This window comes from Rhincodon typus, chromosome 9, assembly GCF_021869965.1.
Source record: "Rhincodon typus isolate 14 chromosome 9, sRhiTyp1.1, whole genome shotgun sequence".
NCBI lineage: Eukaryota > Metazoa > Chordata > Chondrichthyes > Orectolobiformes > Rhincodontidae > Rhincodon > Rhincodon typus.
The window spans coordinates 31,895,287-31,914,368 of NC_063340.1; the positions used below are offsets into that span (position 1 = coordinate 31,895,287).

Below are 19,082 nucleotides of genomic sequence, written 5' to 3' on the forward strand. Positions count from 1 at the left end.
GACAATGGGTCGACCAGGGCATTCAGGTTTGTGGATTTTGGGAAGGAGATAGAAGCGGGCAGTGTGAGGTTGGGGAACGATGAGGTTGGAGGCCATGGGTGGGAGGTCACCTGAGGTGATGAGGTTGTGGATGGTTTGGGAGATGATGGTTTGGTGCTCAGGGGTGGGGTCATGATCATGGGGGTGGTAGGAGGAGGTGTCAGAGAGTTGGCGTCTGGCCTCAGCGATGTCGAGGTTAGTGCGCCATACTACAACTGTGCCTCCCTTGTCCGCAGGTTTTATGGTGAGGTTGGGATTGGAGCGGAGGGCTGCACGTTCTGCGGGGGAGAGGTTGAGGCGATTGATGTCTATCTCTCCTTCAATCTACTCTTGTCTAGTATCTGTGAATGACAGAACTCCTATTTCTTCCATATTAAGGACGATATAAGAATTTCGATGGTTTCGGGATAATTGCATTTGATCGATAGGTTGGGGGCAGAATTGAGAGAGGTGGTGTTTCCACTGTCAGTCGGAGGAGGGAGGTAGTGGTTTTCGGGTTAGTGGGAGCTGGGAAGAGGAGAATTACGGAATTGTGTGCGTGTGGATAGTCTTCCTCTGGCTACCTGAGACCGCCTGTTCGCTGTGAGTGGGGAGTGTGGCAGTCGCAGTCCGGACCAGCTGCTGCTTTCGGCACCGAAACCTAAAGATGTTCACAGCTGCAAGTTGTTTCACCTTCATGGTTACTCTCCTTGTTGTACAGCCGCAAAAAGGTAGGGATAAGGCTGGACATTGTGTTTGTATTAATGTTAATCATTTGTTTAAAAAAAAGTTTAAAGGCGTAATTTAGTTTTGCAAACATTTTTGAGCGGGAAGAACAACTTGTTTTGTTTGCTTTTCGTGAACTTTATATGGTTCATCGGGGAATAATTTGAGTTTTATTTCGCTTTTTTTTAAAAAAATTTAATGATATTTTCAGTCAGTGAAACAGGATCCATTGAGTTGATTAATCAGAGGCATTTCCCCCTCTTGTGTTCGTGAGCTGGGTTTTAACATAAAAGTTATCACAACTGACACCAGTTTAAATGTAGTATGCTGACCGGACCTTTTTTTTTGGTTTAAGTTATTGGCTTGCTACTAGCTTTAGCCACTGCTAGCTACTAGCACTCCACTAGCCTCTGTAGACTCTTTGAGAGTCCCAACCTTTTTTTTAAAAAAGCATGTAATTGTGTCAATTTTGAATTTGTAGTCAAAGCAGAGTATTTGCCATTTTAAAACACTTTTTAACACACCGCAGAAGTTGAAAATAGTTTTAAATGTCATTCTGAGAAACATTTTGTCTCAAAGCTTTTTGGATTAATTTCTTCAGCCATCCGTCCACCATGCCGGTCTGCAATGCTTTTACGTTACATTTTAAGACGACTTTGGATGAGCAGTGACTGAAATGTGAGGCTCCGGCAGTCCCATATTTAGCAAAGTGACGTTGAAAACGGCTGGAAATTCTTTTGATTCAATTGTCATGTTATAAATCACTGTGGAACTCTGCATTTAGTTCAGTTTAGATGAGTGACTGTGATGAGCAGAGCCAAAAACAATTTTGTTTTACGATTTAAATATAATGTATATCAATGTTGCTGGGTCCGTTGAAATCAGATTTTAACCAAATGGCTTTAAATTTAATGCAACAATTTTATCCGAGCATTAACAAAGTCACCAGCTCATAGCTTTAGGTCTAACTTTCTAATCCGTGATACTAATCCACATATCTACTGTTATTTCATGCAGACAGATTGTTTGAATCCATTTTTTTGAAATGATTGAATGTGAGATTTGTTTTCCAACTATTTAAACCTTCTTGGTAAAATACAATAAGTTTATACGTATTGTGTTTCTAGCTCCTCATAAATATTTTGCTATATTCGGACTATCATTTTATAGAGGTTTACTTTTATTTTGTGTAATCACAAGTATTAAAAAAACTATTTCAATGATTTAGAAAAAAACAAATTCAAACGTACCGCACCGGATTGGGGAGCTACTGAAATCTTCACTAGTTCCAAACTTCCTGCATCAACAGGACAGTTTTGAATATATTTGGCAATTATTAGAGATTGTATGTTTGTGTTTGTGTATAATAGGGGTGGCGGACACGCAAAGAATCCCCTGAACGTGAGAATAATTTATCCCACTTCAGTAACAGGTGCCACTGTTTCATTTCAAGTTATCTTTTTGGTAGGATGATGGAAACTGACCAGTAGGAATGTACTAACTGGCCAACATTAAGTTCCACAATTTTATCCTCTGAAGTATGTAACATAACTTATTCGTTCAGTAGAATAATAGTATTATTTTCCATCACATGACTGCATTGCGTATTTTGGCCAATATTTCTACTAAAGCAGTCAGTGTGTTTATGCTATTTTGGAAAGAGTCGGATATAAGTTTGATAATTAGTACCAGGGCTAATTCTGCCCTTTTTGACATGTTAATTAGATTTTGAATAATGGATAATTTTCCTAAAGAAAAATGAAAATTAAAATAATTGTAAGTCAGTTCATTGACATTTTAAAGAGAGACAGTAAAAGAAAAATAGAATCACATTTGTAGATATTTTCTAATCAACCTGTTCAGAGGTGTTATCATGCATCTCTGGAGCAGGTGGGACTTGAACAAAGGACTCCTTGCTCAAAGGTAGGACACTGCCACTGTACCACAAGAGCTCTCAAATCACAATTCCATGACTACTACAGTGCTTTCAGGACGTGTCACAACACTTCTCAGTGAATGAGGCGTGTTAAAAACAGAAGGGGTGGGCAGATTGCTGATACTGTAGCAAGAGCAGTTGGATGGCTCTGTGCTGTTAGAACAAACTCAGGATGGAGAGGGCCAGTCACTCTAACCCCAGTGGTAGGCAAGTTATTAGAAAGAATTCTGGAACACGGAATATCTATGCATGCAGTGACATACTGATTAACCAGGGATAGTCAGCATGGATTTGTTAAGGGAATGTTGTGTTTGACAAATTTGTTTGAATGTTTTGAGGTGATTCAGGAATATTGATGAGGGCAATGTAAAAGATGTAGTCTACATAGATTTTAGCAATAATTTTGAGAAGGTTGGTAGATTAGGTAAGAAATTAAAAGCCCATGGGATCCGAGGCAGAGTGGCACATTGGATCCAAAATTAGCTGAGAGGCCAGAAGCAGAGGGTGATGGTAGAGGAATGTTTCTGTGGATGGAAGTCTGCTTCCAGTAGGATTCCATAGTGCTTGTTGCTGTGGCCTTGCACTTTGTGATGCATGTTAATCGTTTGGACTTAAATATAGGGGGTATGATCAAGAAGTTTGATGACATGAAAATTGGTAGGTTGGTAATTTAGTGAGGAGGATAGCTGTATGCTGGAAGGTATGCTGGCACTGTATAAAATGGTGGTTAATGACTTTAGACTTTTGTGGCATTGTAGTAGTATCCCTACCTTTGGGCCAGAAGGTCAGGGTTCAGGTCCTACCTGCGGCAGAAGGGTATCATAACATGTCTGAACAGGTCAATTCAAAATAACTAAAATGCTGGTTAGATTTAACTGGTGTAGTGTACTACATAAAGTTCTCGTCACCACATCGTAGCAAGGACGTGATTGCATTAGAGAAGGTGCAGAGGAGAATTACTAGTATACTGCAGGGTCTGAGCTAAGAGGAAAAATTGGATAGGCTGGACTTGTTTTCCTTGGAGTGTCCAAGTTTGAGGGGGACATCAGACAAGTTCTAAGATTGAGAGGTATAAACAGGCACTTTCTTTCTATTTGTTGAAAGGTCAATAACCTGATGGCATAGATTAAAGTTGAGTTAGAAGACAGAGGAGAGTTGAGAATTTTATTTCACTGAAGATGGTGGGAATCTGCAAGTCACTATCTGAAAGGGAGATTGAATCAGAGACACTTGTAATATTTAAGCAGAATTTAAAAATTCATTTGGAGTGCCTTGGCTTCCAGGACTATGAGCAAAAGCTTGAAAATTGGATCAGTGTAGTCGTGTTTGTTCAGCATGGGCACAAGGGCCAAATTGCTGCCTCCTGTGCTGTAAACTTCCATGAGTCTACTCTAGGAATTAACAGCTAAGAGTAGAAGTCAGAATTCAGAAAAAATACTGGGCAGCCGAGAAAGTGGGAGGTTGTTGGCTTTATGTTGGAAAAGCTGTAAGAGGCTTGGAAAAAGTCTGCATACTTCTGCACGTTGCATAGAGAGGAAGTTGAAAAGCCCTTTTGTCATATTTACTTCATAAGATCAAGCAAGGTTAGAGCTCAGGGAAAACCAAAGGATGCATCTGGTTCAGTGAAGAGCAGAAGTTATGCTAGTGAATGAGTACTGAAGTGCAGTTTTCATATTTCAGGGGAACATGAACCATGATGAAATGGTACTTGAAAGGGAATTTCAAGGCTAGATCAGCAAAAGTCAAGAATTGCAATCCTTTATGAAATGTAATGAGATTTGCTAACTCATTAATTCATAAACATCTGGGGGGTATTGCTGAGAAATCCATGGGATTGCCGTGTACTTAAATATTAATTCTGGGTGTTAGACATAAGGTGTATAGAAATAGAAAGTTAGTCCAGATGAATGTGTGGCAGGAGAGATGGTGCAAGAGGGAGGGCTTTTAGATTTTTGGGGTGGTTGGACCTGTACAAGGCAGATGGGTTGCATCTGAACCAGAAAGGGACCAGTATCCTTGCTGGAGGTTTGCTAGTGCTGTTGGGGAGGGTTTAAACTAATTTGGTAGGGATTGGGATCTTGAGAGAAGGTTCAGCACAAGGAGATGCATGGCAAAAATTGGAAAAGACAGCACGGCATAGACTTTGTCAGCCAGTTAAGGCACAAGGGATTTTAGTAAGGTTTAATGGTATTAATTTTAACACGAGGAAGTGATAACCAAGCAGATGAGTTGAGGGAAAATTAAAACAAGGGGTTTGATGCCATTGCTGTCTCTGAAGCTTGGTTGAAAGAGGGGAAGGATTGGCAGCTCAATATTTCGGGATATAGGGCCTTCAGATGAAACAGGGGAGGAGGTGATTCAACATTGAATACAATTACAGCAGTAAGGAGGGATGACATCTTAGAAGGCTTCTCAAAGCCATATGAGTAGAACTTAAAAACCAAAATGGAGCAATCACGTTGCCTGGAGCGTACTTTAGGCTTCCTAACAGCCGGAGAGAAATAGAAGATCGGATATGTCGGCAAATTTTGGAGAAGTCTAATAGTAATGAAGTAGTCATAGGGAGAGATTTCAACTTCCTGACTGTTAACTGAGGTAATCATATCATAAAAGATTTAGAGAAAACAGAATTCTTAAAATGCATCCAGGAGAGTTTTTAAAGCAGTATATAGAAGGCCTTTCAAGAGAGATAGCTGTCCTGGACTTCATTTTATGTAATGAGCTGGGCAAATAGTTCAACTATCAGGAAACATTTTGCAGACAGGAATCATAACTCCTTTAGATTCAAGATAGTTGAGGGAAAGGATAAGAATGGGCCTGAAATTAAAGTTATAAACTAGAGGAAGTCAGATTTTTAAAATGATAACTTGAGCATGGAGCTGGAGGACGTAAGTTGGAGTCTAAGTGAATATTTTGTGTTGGTATTCGCTTGAGAGCAACAATGTGGGCACTGCAATCTGGTCAAAGGACCAGAATATAATTAAAGAATTTAGCATAGAGGATGTTCTGAGAGGTTAGGCAGCCTTGGAAGTGGATGTCATCCAGCCCTGGAGTTCACTGTATATTAGGCTGTTATGTGAGATAAGGAAGGATTTATCAGGATTGCTGGCAATAATTTTCAATTGCTCTCTGGCCACAGGAAAGGTGCCAGGGGACTGGAGAATGCTTTCGTTGTTCAGTCCTTTGAGTTAGGAGTTGGGAAGTCATGTTGAGGTTGTACAGGACATTGGTGAGGCCTCTTATGGAGTACTGTTTCCAATTCTGGTTGCCCAGTTATAAGAAGGATATTATCAAGTTGGACAGGGTTCAGAAGAGAAGGATGTTGCTGGGTATGGAAGGTTTGAGTTATAAAGAAAGGCTGGATAGACTGGGACTTTTTTCACTGGAGTGTAGGACATTGAGCGGCGACCTGATAGAAGTTTGTAAAATAATGAAAGGTATGGATAGAGTTAATGGTAGTTGTCTTTTGCCCAGGATGGGACATTTCAAGACTAGGGGACACATTTTTAAGGTGAGAGAAGGGAGATGTAAAAAACAATATGAAGGGCAAATTGTTTACACAGAGGGTGGGTTCGTGTGTGGAATAAATTTCCAGAGGAAGTGGGGGATGCAGGTACAATTATAAAAAACATTTTGGATAAGTACATGAATAGGAAAGATTTGGAGGGACGTGGGACAGAAGCAGGCAGGTGAGACTTAGTTTAGTTGGGATTATGGTCAGCATGGATTGGTTGGACCGAACAGTCAGCTTTTGTGCTGTATGACTCTAAGGAAGTAAGGAATAAACCAGTCAGTTTAAACACTGGTGGGAAACTATTGGAAGCAATTCTGAGGGACAGAATTAGTCTGCATTTGGAGAAGAGGGCATTAATCACGAACAGTCAGCAGTGTTTTTGTTGAAAGGAGGTCATGCCTGATCAACTTGATTGAACACTTCAACGAGGTAACCAGGTTTGTGGATGAGGGGAATGCATTCAACTTAGTCAGCTTTTGATAAGGTCCTGCATGGGAGACTGGTAGCAAAGGTAAGAAGATGCAGGATCCAAGGAAATTTGATCATTTGGAATCAGAATTGGATGACTGGCAGGAAGCAGAGGGTGATAGTTAAGAGTGTTTTTGTGACTGGGAGCCTGTGTCCAGTGGAGTACCGCAAGGCTCCACTGTTTACTGTATATATAAATGATTTAAATTTGAATACAAGAAGGTTGGCCAGTAAGTTCATAGATGTTACAAAAATTAGTGGGGTGGTAAATAGTGAAGAAGGTAGCCGTAGATTACAGGGGTATATTGACAGACTGATCAGATGGACTGGTCAGTGGAAAATGGAATTCAAACCAGATAACTGTGAGGTGATGCACTTGAGCAGGACAAACAAGGCAGGTGGAATACATGATGAATGGCGAGACCTTGGTGTGCATTATCCACAGTCCCTTAAGATAGCGAGACTGGTAGACAAAGTGAAGTAAGAAGGCATATGGGATTTTAAAAAAATTAATTTGTTTAGAAATGTTATTATACACCTCTGGAGCAGGTGGGACTTGAATCTGGGATTCTTGGCTCAGAAGTAGGGACATTGCACCACAAGAGACTTACCTTTGTTATCTGAGGCATAGAGTTTAAGATTAGGGAGATTATGCTGGAACTGTCTAAAACGTTGGTTAGACCACAACTAGAGTATTGGGTGCAATTCTAGAATCCACATTAAAGGAGGAATGTGATTGCACTGGAGATGATGCAGAGGAGATATACCAGGTTGTTACTGGGGGTGGAGAGTTTTAGTAATGAACGGGGTTGTATATACTGGGAATATTCTCCTGAGAGCAGAGGAGAATAAGCGGGGGTGGGCATGATTGAGATGTATAAGATAATGAGCATAGATAGGGGAGAGAGGAATAAACGTTCCCCTTGATGGTGGGATCAGTAACCAGGGCATAGATTGGAGGTAAGAGGCAGGAGGTTTAGAGGAGATGAGGGAAAAAAAAATTAACCCAGCGACTTGTGGGAATCTGCAACTCGTTACCTGTAAAGGTGGTAGAGGTAGAAGTTCTCATAACATTCCTCCGGTTTCCTCCCACAGTCCAAAGATGTGCGGGTTGGGTGGACTGGCCATGCTAAATTGTCCATAGTGTTCAGATTGGTGGGATGCTGTAAGGGTTGGTGTGGACTTGTTGGACCGAAGGGCCTGTTTCCACACTGTAGGTGTCTATGGTCTAAGTATTTGAATGTCCACTTGTGACGCCAAGGCATACAAGGCTATGGACCAAGTGCAGGAAAATGGGTTGAAAATAGTTAGGTGGGATTTTGGTTCAAAAAGGAGTTTGGCGCAGAAGTGGAAAGAGGAACTTTCAGGTTATCTGCTGGATATAAGATCTCCAGAGAGAGGAGTGACTGGGAGAGGATTAAAAAGGTTGGATCTAGTGGTATATCTGCAGTAAGACCAGAGGTAGAATGATAACATGCACCACGATGTGAAGTGAATGCAGGGAAAGCAGTGAAATAAAAACAGATTGCTGGAGAAACTCAGATTGAGCAGCATTTGTGGAAAGAGGGCAGAGTTAATGTTTTGAATCCAGTAACCCTTCGTCAAAAGGGTCATCTTCTGTCTGAAGAAGGGTCACTAGACTCAATCTTAATTCTACTTTTATCCAGAGATGCTACCAAATCAGAGTTTCTCCAGTAATTCCTGTTTTGTTTCAGATATTCAATATCTGCTTTTTTTTGTTTTATTTCAGGGAAAGCAATGGATTGGTGAATATTTCTAGTCACTGTCATCTTGTTATCTTGTTAAAAGCTTGTTAAATATAAGATTGTAATTATTTTAATTTGCAAAAAATACCAAGATCAAAAGTATAAAGACAAGTCATTCTAGAGTAATTGATTAACTAAATCAAATATGGTGAAAGCAGAATAGGTGATGTGTTGCTGGAAACTGTGATTAAAAAAAGGAACACATCTGTAGTCAGTCTTTGCAGCTCAGGGAACTTTGGATCAGAGTTGAGGAGCTGGAGTCCAAACTGCAGACATTGCATCACATCACCAAGTTACCTGGACCCTTTGTTCTAGGAGACAATCAAACACATTGGGTGAGGCAGGTATGGAGATCATTTGGGTAGTATTAGAGAAGCTCGTGGCCAGTAATTGTCCAAACAGTTATGAGATTCTTGCAAGCTGTGTGGATGAGAGTTGGGTCTGAAGGAGGATGAGCGATCTGACCATGGACTGTGGTACAGGGAGCCATTCAAGCAGGAAAATGAAATAGGAATGCAGAAGGCAATATAATTGGCAGGCTAGTTATTGTTTTCTGCAACTGCAAGCAAGCGTTCTGAAGGGTGTGCTGTCTGCCTGGTGCTAAGGTTAAAGATGTCTCTTCAGGGCCGGAGAAGAGCTTGATGAGGGAGGGCAGGTGAAGGATCCAGTTGCTGTCATCCATGTTGGTACCAACAACAGTGATTGAACTAGTGAGGTTATGCTGAAAGAATTTGAACACACAGAAGCTAAATTTGAAAAGTAACTCCAACAAGGTAGTAACTCACTCAGAGATAGTAAGATCATAGATCATAGAATCCCTACAGTGTGGAAACAGGCCCTTTGGCCCAACAAGTCCACACCGACCCTCAGACCATCCCACCCAGACCCATTTCCCTACGACCCACCTAATCTACACTTCCCTGAACACTACGGGCAATTTAGCATGGCCAATCCACCTAGTCTGCGCATCTTTGGACTGTGGGAGGAAACCAGAGCACCCGGAAAAAACCAATGCAGACATGGGGAGAATGTGCAAACTCCACACAGACAGACGCCCGAGGGTGGAATCGAACCCAGGTCCCTGATGCTGTGAGGCAGCAGTGCTAAGTACTGAGCCACTGTGCCGTCCTAAACGTCCCTACCCGAAATGTCAACTTTCTTGCTCCTCTGATGCTGCCTGGCCTGCTGTGTTCCTCCAGCTCCACACGGTGTGTTATCTCCAACCAAGGTAGTAATGTCTGTTGTACTATCTGAGCCGTGTGAAAACTGGCGTTACATAATAAATTTGATGAGTTAAATGTATAGTTCAGAGACTGATGTGGTGAAATAGGTTTCAGTTTATGGGGCACTGGCACCTGTACTGGGATAAAAGAGGGTCCTTCTAATTGAACAGGCATCACTTGAACTGTGCTGGGACCAGTGGCCTCGTGAATTGAATAACTACAGCTATAGAGAGGCCTTTTAAAGTAATTAGTGGAAGTGTGTGCTAAGAGTCAGAAGGGGGAAAATGGTAAAAAGGCAACATTAATAGACTTTTACTTAAATGTGCACAGTATTTGGAGCAAAATTAATGAATTAAAGGCACAGATACAAGTTATTGGGCATGTAGGAAAGGATGTCAGGATAGCTTAATTAGTGTGAGTTCAAATAAATACAACAGCAAGAAATGATCTTGGATTGTAAGATGTACCATCCACATGGATGGAGGTTAAGAAATTACAAGGGGAAGAAGATAATGGTAAGATTTGATTTATTGTTGTCACATCCTAAGTACAGTGAAAAGCTTTGATTTGTGTGCAGTACAGACAAATCATACTGTGTTTAAACAGAGCAAGGCATGTGAGGTTACAGCTGCACTGAAGGTGCACAAAAGCAAGATCACCATTAGATTTGAAATTAGAGCGGTTCATTCAGCAGTCTGATAACCACAGTATTTCTGCAGAACTCTGTCCTGTTTTAGTGTGAATGTAATGGCGTGTTGTGATTTAAAAGATATATTTTTAGTTTGCATATTAGTATCAATCCATTTTGCCACTCCTTAAAGAATCAGTTTGTTTATAGCAAGTTTTGTTTTCTTGTATATTGACAAAACCTGTTATGAGTTTCTTTTATCTTAGCAGTCAAAGTAAGACAAATAAACCACATTAGAACATAGAACATAGAACAGTACAGCACAGTACAGGCCCTTCAGCCCACGATGTTGTGCCGAACTTTTACCAACCTCCACCCCACCTTATACTGTCATCCATATGCCTATCTAATAGCCGCTTAAATGCCCCTAATGAGGCCGACTTCACTACCCTCTCCGGCAATGCATTCCACGCCCCTACCAGTCTGAGTAAAGAACCTACCTCTGACGTCTCTCTTATATCTACCTCCACTCACTTTAAAACTATGCCCCCTCGTAATAGCTACCTCCTCCCTAGGAAAAAGTCTCTGGCTGTCCACTGTATCTATACCTCTGATCATTTTGTACACCTAGTGATTAGCTTTGTTTATGTATTTGTGATGGATGGGGAATGGTGGGATTTAATGATGTGCACAATTCCCATTAGAGTTGTGACATCACCCTTAAGCATAAAGATATGTATGGAATTTAAACTAACTCACAGAATAGGAAATAGTGGATAGTGTAGGACAGTCAGATTTTAGAGCAGAATTTCTGAAGTTATTAATGGGATTGGACAAGCTGAAAGCAGTGTATCGTATAAAACAAAGCTAAGAAGTGAATATGCTGTGTGCACACGAAAAAGCATCCATGCCACTTACTTCCAGCGGTGAAGAAAGGGAGCAACTCAGTTGTAAGGCAAGAAGCCATTTCACCAGTTATTTAAAAACAAAAGAATTGATGCTCATATGGGTCCAGTTCTGATGTCAAACAAATGTATAACACTAAGCAATGACTGTGCGGAACTCCATAAATCTGCAAAAGAGAAGTCCATCCAATGGTATCAATGTGAGAGTTTAGCAAAATTAGGGTAGAACTCATTTTCTCTAAATTTGATGCTAACATTGGATTCAGGTAAAAATCATAACATTTAGAATATTTTGTTTTAACATGTTATTTTTTGGAATAGCATCAGCACCAGAAAGCTTTCAGGGAACAATGTTAAATCCTTCAGAGAACTTGCACGGAATTATTTGCTGCATGGATGATGTGTTGATATAAGGTTCCGCTCAAGCTGAGCATGGCATGAAAGCGAGAACATTGCTGAGTGGACTACAAGAGGCAGATTTCACACTCGACAGTAAGTGAGAGTCTTCATAACCAACAGTCAGGTTTCTTGTTCCTATCTGGAACAAAGGTTAATATACTGGAGAACCAAGTCATAAAAGAATCTCTAGCTCCATGAAATTAATTGCAGTTATAAAAGTTCATGAGAATTGTGAACCTCTTAGCAAAATCGCCAACAAAAGAAATTTAACCAGAGCTTAACAAGTCACTATACCAGTTGTCACTACACCAACAAATGGTGTTGTGATGAAGGACATCAGAAAGAGTTTGATGTCACCAGAGATATTACAATCTGCAGGTACTCAACAGGTTGCAGACATTGATTCTTATGCTTCCACAAACAATGATGAAAGACACAAACTTAGAGAAAGTATGAGATAAAGGAAATCTCATCAAGTAAATAGATGAAACTCTATGATATTCATTAGAGAATGACAACATTGAGATTTTTAACTGAGAGAACAGGCTTTAATAAGGAATGTGGCGAAAAATTGGAGAGTGATTTTCAGATTGGGAAGCTGGGAATTCAGTTTGGGTAATTAGCAATAGTCTATGCTAGATTGGAGGAAGCTTGATGCAGTTAACCTGATGAAATGAGTATTCACTCCAAAGCTTATCAGTACTGAAATGTTTGTACAAATATCTGTCTTCATATGGTTCAGTCCAGTCAGGAAAAAGCTGAAGTTTAGTTTTGGTACTAAACGGCAGCACGGTGGCTCAGTAGTTAGCATTGTTACCTCACTGCAGCAGGGACCCAGTTTTAATTTCAGCCTTGGCTGACTGTCTGTGTGGAGTTTGCACGTTCTCCCTGTGTCTGCTTGGGTTTCCTCTGTACAGATTAGGTGGACTGGCCATGCTGAAATTTTCCATGGTGTTCAGGGATGTGTAGACTAGGTAGATTTTGGCATGGTAAATGTGGGCTTACGGGATACAGTGATGGGCTGTGTCTGGGCGAATGTCCTTTGGAGGATCAGTGCAGACTCGAGGGATTCTATGATTACGGTACGACAAGTGGAATCTGTTTCAATATGAGATCATCTGACTAATAACTGTAATATAATTGTGTTTGAAATCTTAATATCAGTAGGTTAAGGAAAGGGACAAGGAAAACTCAAAGAAACTATCCAATTTTAATAGAAACCATTTCAGTAATTAAAGAAAGGATCTAGCAGAGGTAGACTAGAAATAAAGGATGGCAAAGAAAATGGAGGTAGACCTTCAGCCGGGAGATATTTCAAGATATGTCCCACTACCTCAGCTATTCCCCACCTGCACCCCTGTTCTAGGACCCTGATCCTTGAAGCTGTATGAACATCATGAGAGTCTAGCCCTCACTGGCTGTCACTCCATTCCAATTTCATTCCAGGACCTCAGCCTCTCTCTCAACCCTGCACCGTCAGCCTGGAACTCCACCTCACCCCCAGTGTAATCTGTTCTAGGACCACAATCCGAACACTGCGCACCCCTCCCCCCACCTTCCTATGTATATGTTCTGGGACCCCAATCCTGACCCCCTCCTTTACTTCCACTCTCAGCCTTTGACCCTCTCCACTTGTATAAGGTGAGAAAAAGGAATTTCGGATAACGTGGAGGTTTAAAATTTGATGATCATTGGGTATTGAACAGGCTATCTGTACATCCTTTGATACTTTTCTACGATGCTGAGGGATAGATTTGGGGGTGTGGTTGTGACAAAGGAAAGAAAACTGCAAATAATACACCCACCTATTTTGAAGAAGGTAAAGGCAAATCTAATCGCTATAAACTAGTCACTTTAACTTTGAGGAAGCTTCTAGAAACAATAATTCATAACCCAATGAATAGTCACTTGGGCCAATGTGAGTTCATTAAGGAAAGACAGCATGGATTTATTAAGGAAATATTAACTCGATTTTTGGGTGCATTTCTGTTGATGAGGTGTATGTTGACTTCTAAAAGGCAGTTCATGAAATGCCACACTGCAGACCTGTGAGCAAAACAATAGCTCGTGGAACGAAAAGGACAGTAGCAACATGTATGTGAAATTGGCCTGACTACAGCAAATAGAGAGTAGTGGTTCATAGAAGTTTATTGAACAAGCAGGATGTTTGTATTAAAGTTCCTCATGGGTTAGTGTCAGGATCCTTACTCTTCTTGATGCATAATTCATTAACCATAAGACATAGGAGCAGAAATTAGGCCATTCGGCCCACTGAGTCTGCTCTGCCATTCAATCATGGCTGTTAAGTTCCTCGACCCCATTCTCCTGCTTTCATTCCGTAACCCTTGATCCCATTGATAATCAAGAGCCTATCTATCTCCGTCTTAAACGTATTCAATGACCTGGCCTCCACAGCCGTCTGTGGCAGTGAATTCCATAGATTCACCACTCTCTGGCTGAAGAAGTTTCTCTTTATCTCCGCTCTAAAAGGTCTTCCCTTTACTCTAAGGCTGTGTGCCCTCTGTGCCCTTGATATACAGGCATAATTTCAAGATTTGCAGATGATCCAAAACTTGGAACTTGTGAATTGTGCAGAAGGTAATGTAGGATTTTTGAGAAGAATTGGACGTTTTGAAATTGATGAACAAGTGCCAAATAAAATTCAATACAGAAAAATATGAAGTAATTCATTTTGATAGGTAGAAAGCGGACAATATAAAGGGTACAAATCTAATCGGAGGTTACACAGGAGCAGAGAGACTTGAGTGTAAAGGTACGTATATCATTGAAGGTGGCAGGACAGTTTGAGAGTGGTTAATGAAGCACACAACATCCTAGGCTTCATTTTATACAGACATGGTGTACTGGAGCAAGGAGATTATATTAATTTTGTATGAAGCACTGGTTTGGCCTCATTTGGAGTATTGTCAAATTTAAGTTTCCACACTTGTTGAAAGTTGTGAAAGCATTAGACAGAGTGCAGAGAAGATTTACGAAAGTGCTTCCGGGGATGAGGAACTCGGTCACATAGATTAGAGAAGTTGGGACCACTTTTGTTGCAGAAATTTGAGAAAAGATATCCAAAATCATGAAGGATTTGGACAGAGTAGATGTATGAAAACTGGTTTGAAGGGTCAAGGATAAGAGGACATGAACTTAAGACAATTGTCAAAAGCAGCAGTGGAAAGTTTAAAAAAAGTGTGGTGGAAGCAGGTTCAAGTGAAACATTGAGAGAACCAAGAACAGTACAGTACAGGAACAGGCCCTTCAGCCCACCAAGACTGTGCTGACACATAATGCCTTTCTAAACACAAAACCTTTTGTGTCCCCATAGCCAATATCCCTCTATTCTCTGCCTATTCATATATATGTTAAGATGCCTCCTGAGCGTTGCTATTGTATTTGCCTCCATCATCACCTCTAGCAGCTCATTCCAAGCACTTACCCAGCTCTGTGTGTAAAACAAAAACTTGCATCTCCCATCTCCTTTAAACTTATCCCCTTTTACCTTAGACTTATGTTTCTTAATAATTGACATTTCTACGCTGGGAAAAAGACTATCGACTCTTTCCATGCCATTCCTAATTTTGTAAACTTCAGTCAGGTCACCCCTCATCCTTCCATGTTCAAATGAAACAAACCAAAGTTTGTCCAATCTCTCCTCCTAGCTAATACCACACCCCGCCCCCCCAAATAAAACAACATCCTGGTAGGTCATTTCTGTACCCTTTGCAAAGCCTTCAGATCCTGCTGGTAGTGTGGCGACCAGAAGTGTGTACAATATTCTAAATGTAGCTTAAATAAAGTTCTATACATCTGCAACATGACTTACCAATTTTATACTCAACCATTAAAGGCAAGCATGCTATTTTTCCTTGATGACCTTCTCCTCTGTGGTGTCACTTTCTGGAAACTGTGGACCTGTATGCCTAGATCCCTCTGTATGTTGATGCTACTAAGGGTTCTGCCATTTATTGTATACTTTCCTCTTGCATTAGATGTCCTAAAATGCATCACCTTGCATTTATCCAATTAAATTCCATCTGTCATTTATCCAATTAAACTCCAACCGTCATTTCTCCACCCACATCTTTAGCCTATCTATATCCTGCTGTGTTCTCCGGTAATCATCCTTGCTATCAGCAGCTCCCCTAATCTTTGTCATCAGCACACTAAGCAGGCCACCTACATTCTCCTCCAAATCATTTGTATGTTTTGCAAACAACAAGGGTTCAGCACTGAGCCCTGTGGAACACCACTGGTCACATTTTACCAATCTGAAAATGCCCTCCACTGTTACATTCTTCTATGACTAAGCCAGTTCTGTATCCATCTTACCAGCTCACCAAAGATTCCATGTATTCCATGATTCACCTTTTGTATGAGCCTGCCATGAGGGACTTTGTCAAAGGCCTTGCTAAATATAGACAACCTCTACCATCCTGTCTTCATCAAACAACTTTGTCACTTGTTCAAAAAGAAAGAGGAAATTGAATTACAGGAAAATTTAAAATATGTAAGATTGTCAGAAAATGAGTGGTGCTTGGTAAATTGCTTGTTCAGAGCTGGACTGTAGACAACAGGTCTCCATCTGTACTCTAACAATTTTGTGATTATGTGATGCCTTAGATGTTCGATGAATTGCATTGTTACAGTATTCTTACTCATTCTGAATTCTTTGAAACAGGAACACAGAGGTTGGTCAAGCAAGATCTTTGCTTTTGAAATCCATGCTAAGTACTCCTTGTTTTATACTAAAACAGTGCTAGAAAATCTCGGCAGTTCTGGCAACTTTTATGGACAGAGAAACTGATTTAATGTTTTAAGTGTGATATTACACTACTTCAGAACAGTTGAAGAAGACATGTTGGACTCAAACAAAGAACTTTGTTTCTCTGTCCACAGTGTTGCCAGACCTGAGTTTTCTCGTTTAGTTTCAGGTCTCCAACATCTGCAGTAATTTGCTTCCATTACTCATTTGTTCTGTTTTTGGTTTCTGGATTTTTTTTATTTAAGAGGTTTATCTCACAGGAATTCTATTTTTTTTTCTATTATTGCAGTTGAACCCTAGTCTGTGATTCCCTGGATCTATAATGGAACTGTACTCAAATATAAGCCTATAGTTAATTAGTCATCAGTCTGCTGACTCTGCATCTTTTTCCAACGTAAACTTAAATATTTGCAATGGTGTTGTTGCTTACTCTTCCCTAAGTTCTTTCAAAATGCTCTGATACAAACTGTCTGGACCAAGTGTTTTATAATTTTCAGTAATTCACTTACACACTTGTTTAAATGCAATTATATTATCTCATCTTATTTGCAGTTGTCATGTTCAGCTGATCAATCTCCCCGGTAAACATTGAAGAGAAATAATTATTTAATATTTAACACTTCATCACAGAATCCCCCACTATCAACGTCCTGGGGGTTACCATTGACCAGAAACTCAACTGGACTCACCACATAAACACAGTGGCTAAAGAGCAGGCCAGAAACTGGAAATACTGCGGCAAGTAACTCCCCTCCTGACTCCTCAAAGCCTGTCCACCATCTACAAGGCACAAGTCAGGAGTGTGATGGAATACTCCCCACTTGCCTGGATGAGTGCAGCTCCAACAACACTCAGGAAGCTCGACACCATCCAGGACAAAGCAGCCCGCTTGATTGGCACTACATCCACAAACGTTCACTCCCTCGACCACCGACGCTCAGAATCTACAAGATGCATTGTAGAAATTCACCAAAGATCCTCAGACAGCATCTTCCAAACCCACGACCACTTCCATTTAGAAGGACAAGGGCAGCAGATATATGGGAACACCACCACCTCCAAGTTCCACTCCAAGTCACTCACCACCCTGACTTGGAAATATATTGCTGTTCCTTCACTGCCACTGGGTCAAAATCCTGGAATTCCCTCACTAATAGCATTGTGAGTCAACCCACAGCAGGAGGAATGCAGTGGTTCAAGAAGGCAGCTCACCTCCACTTTCTCAAAGGCAACTGGGGATGGGCAAGAAATGCTGGCCTGCCAGCGACGCCCACATCCCACAAAATGAATAGAAAAAAAACTTCAATGTCTTTTTGGTCCAACTTGCCTTTTTTATTTATGTAACTCTAGAATATTTTATGTTTCTTTCAATTTCTTAATTTACTTTTATAGTTTGTCCTTGTGTTGCTAATTATTTTCTTGACTTACCCCATAACCTCCTTGTGAATTTACCTGTTGTGCTCTGCTGTGTTTGTGCATTTAATCAATGTTGAGTTTCCAAGCCTGATTGAAGGATCTGTGGTCTCTGAATAATGAGTGTAGTATTTTCTGAGGCAACCACTTCAGTTATTCTGTTGAATTTCCTACCTTGGCCAGTATGTGGTAATGGGTAAGAGTTGTTTGGGATAGTTTGCTGCCACTACTACTTCTCTTTGTTTTGTCTTGGGCCTATCTGGTGATTAGAGGTAGAGGATACATCACTGTAGAGTATCTACAGAAGAGGGACTGTACTTTGATACCATTTATTGCATAATGGCAATAAGTAGTACAATTAGATTTGGTCAGGTATAATTACTAGGAGTTGGTACAGATGCATTTTCTTACTCCTAGAAGGAAACTCATTATCTCCACTTTCACACAGTGTGACATCAATTGAATAAATGGAGTCAATGGAACGTGAACATACACCCCTTCAGAACCATTACCTCATACAGTCAAGACTTTTCTGACTATTGAAACCAATCGTGTTTTTTTTCTTGAATTCGTTGGAGAAAATTCAACAGTATCTAATAGTTGCAGACTTACATGTGAATGGCAGCTTCTAATTTTGAGATAAATTTGTTATTTTATTCTCAAAGGTCTGCTAGTATTAGAAATAGAAATATAAATATATGAAGACAACAATCAGTTCAATAAGGAGTGAAACTCTGGCTTTATATTGCCTTTAGAAAATGTTCAATATGGAACAAAGCATCCATACAAAGAAAAATAAAAATAAATATAAACTGAGTTTTGATAATTAAAGCCCCTTCAAAGTTGAAAGATGTACCAACAAATCAAATGGCTGTGACAGGAAGAAAAACTGTGATTTCTAGAAATTGGAACTTGGAACAGAAAATGTGAGAAGTGTGCGATTTCATGTTTTGGAGTACTGATCTGTTATTAATCATCCTCAACCCACTCCTCTCTTCCTGCTTTTGCATTTGACAACATGTACATATCTCCAAAGCTATCATATTTACAGATCACCACCCGAATTACTTAATTGAGGCACATCATCCAAATAGTTTGCTGAACACCGTGGGAAGCCCAGTGATGATCTCCAATTTCTTTGCTTTTGTTTGGGACCTGAATTGGCAGATTTTTTTTTTTCCCTGCTGGACCAGAGTGTGGTAGATTGGCCTACATCGCTGGAAAATGTCTCTTCTGTCATCAAAAGCCAATCAGCTCAGCTCACCATGGTGGCTTCCTGACTGACTTACAATGCAGTTTCAGCTCTAATCCTTCA

General features: G+C 40.5%; 1 protein-coding gene across 3 annotated transcripts in view; it reads left to right on the forward strand.

Annotated features, from left to right (window-relative positions):
* Positions 1-313: 313 nt before the first annotated feature.
* fndc1 (fibronectin type III domain containing 1) overlaps positions 314-19,082 on the forward strand; it is a 289,356-nt gene continuing 270,587 nt past the window's right edge. For all 3 annotated transcript variants that reach the window (XM_048601414.1, XM_048601415.1, XM_048601416.1), the window contains exon 1: positions 314-749. In XM_048601414.1, the coding sequence (XP_048457371.1) occupies positions 686-749 (64 nt within the window). In that variant the 5' untranslated portion in view covers positions 314-685. The remainder of the gene's footprint in view (positions 750-19,082) is intronic.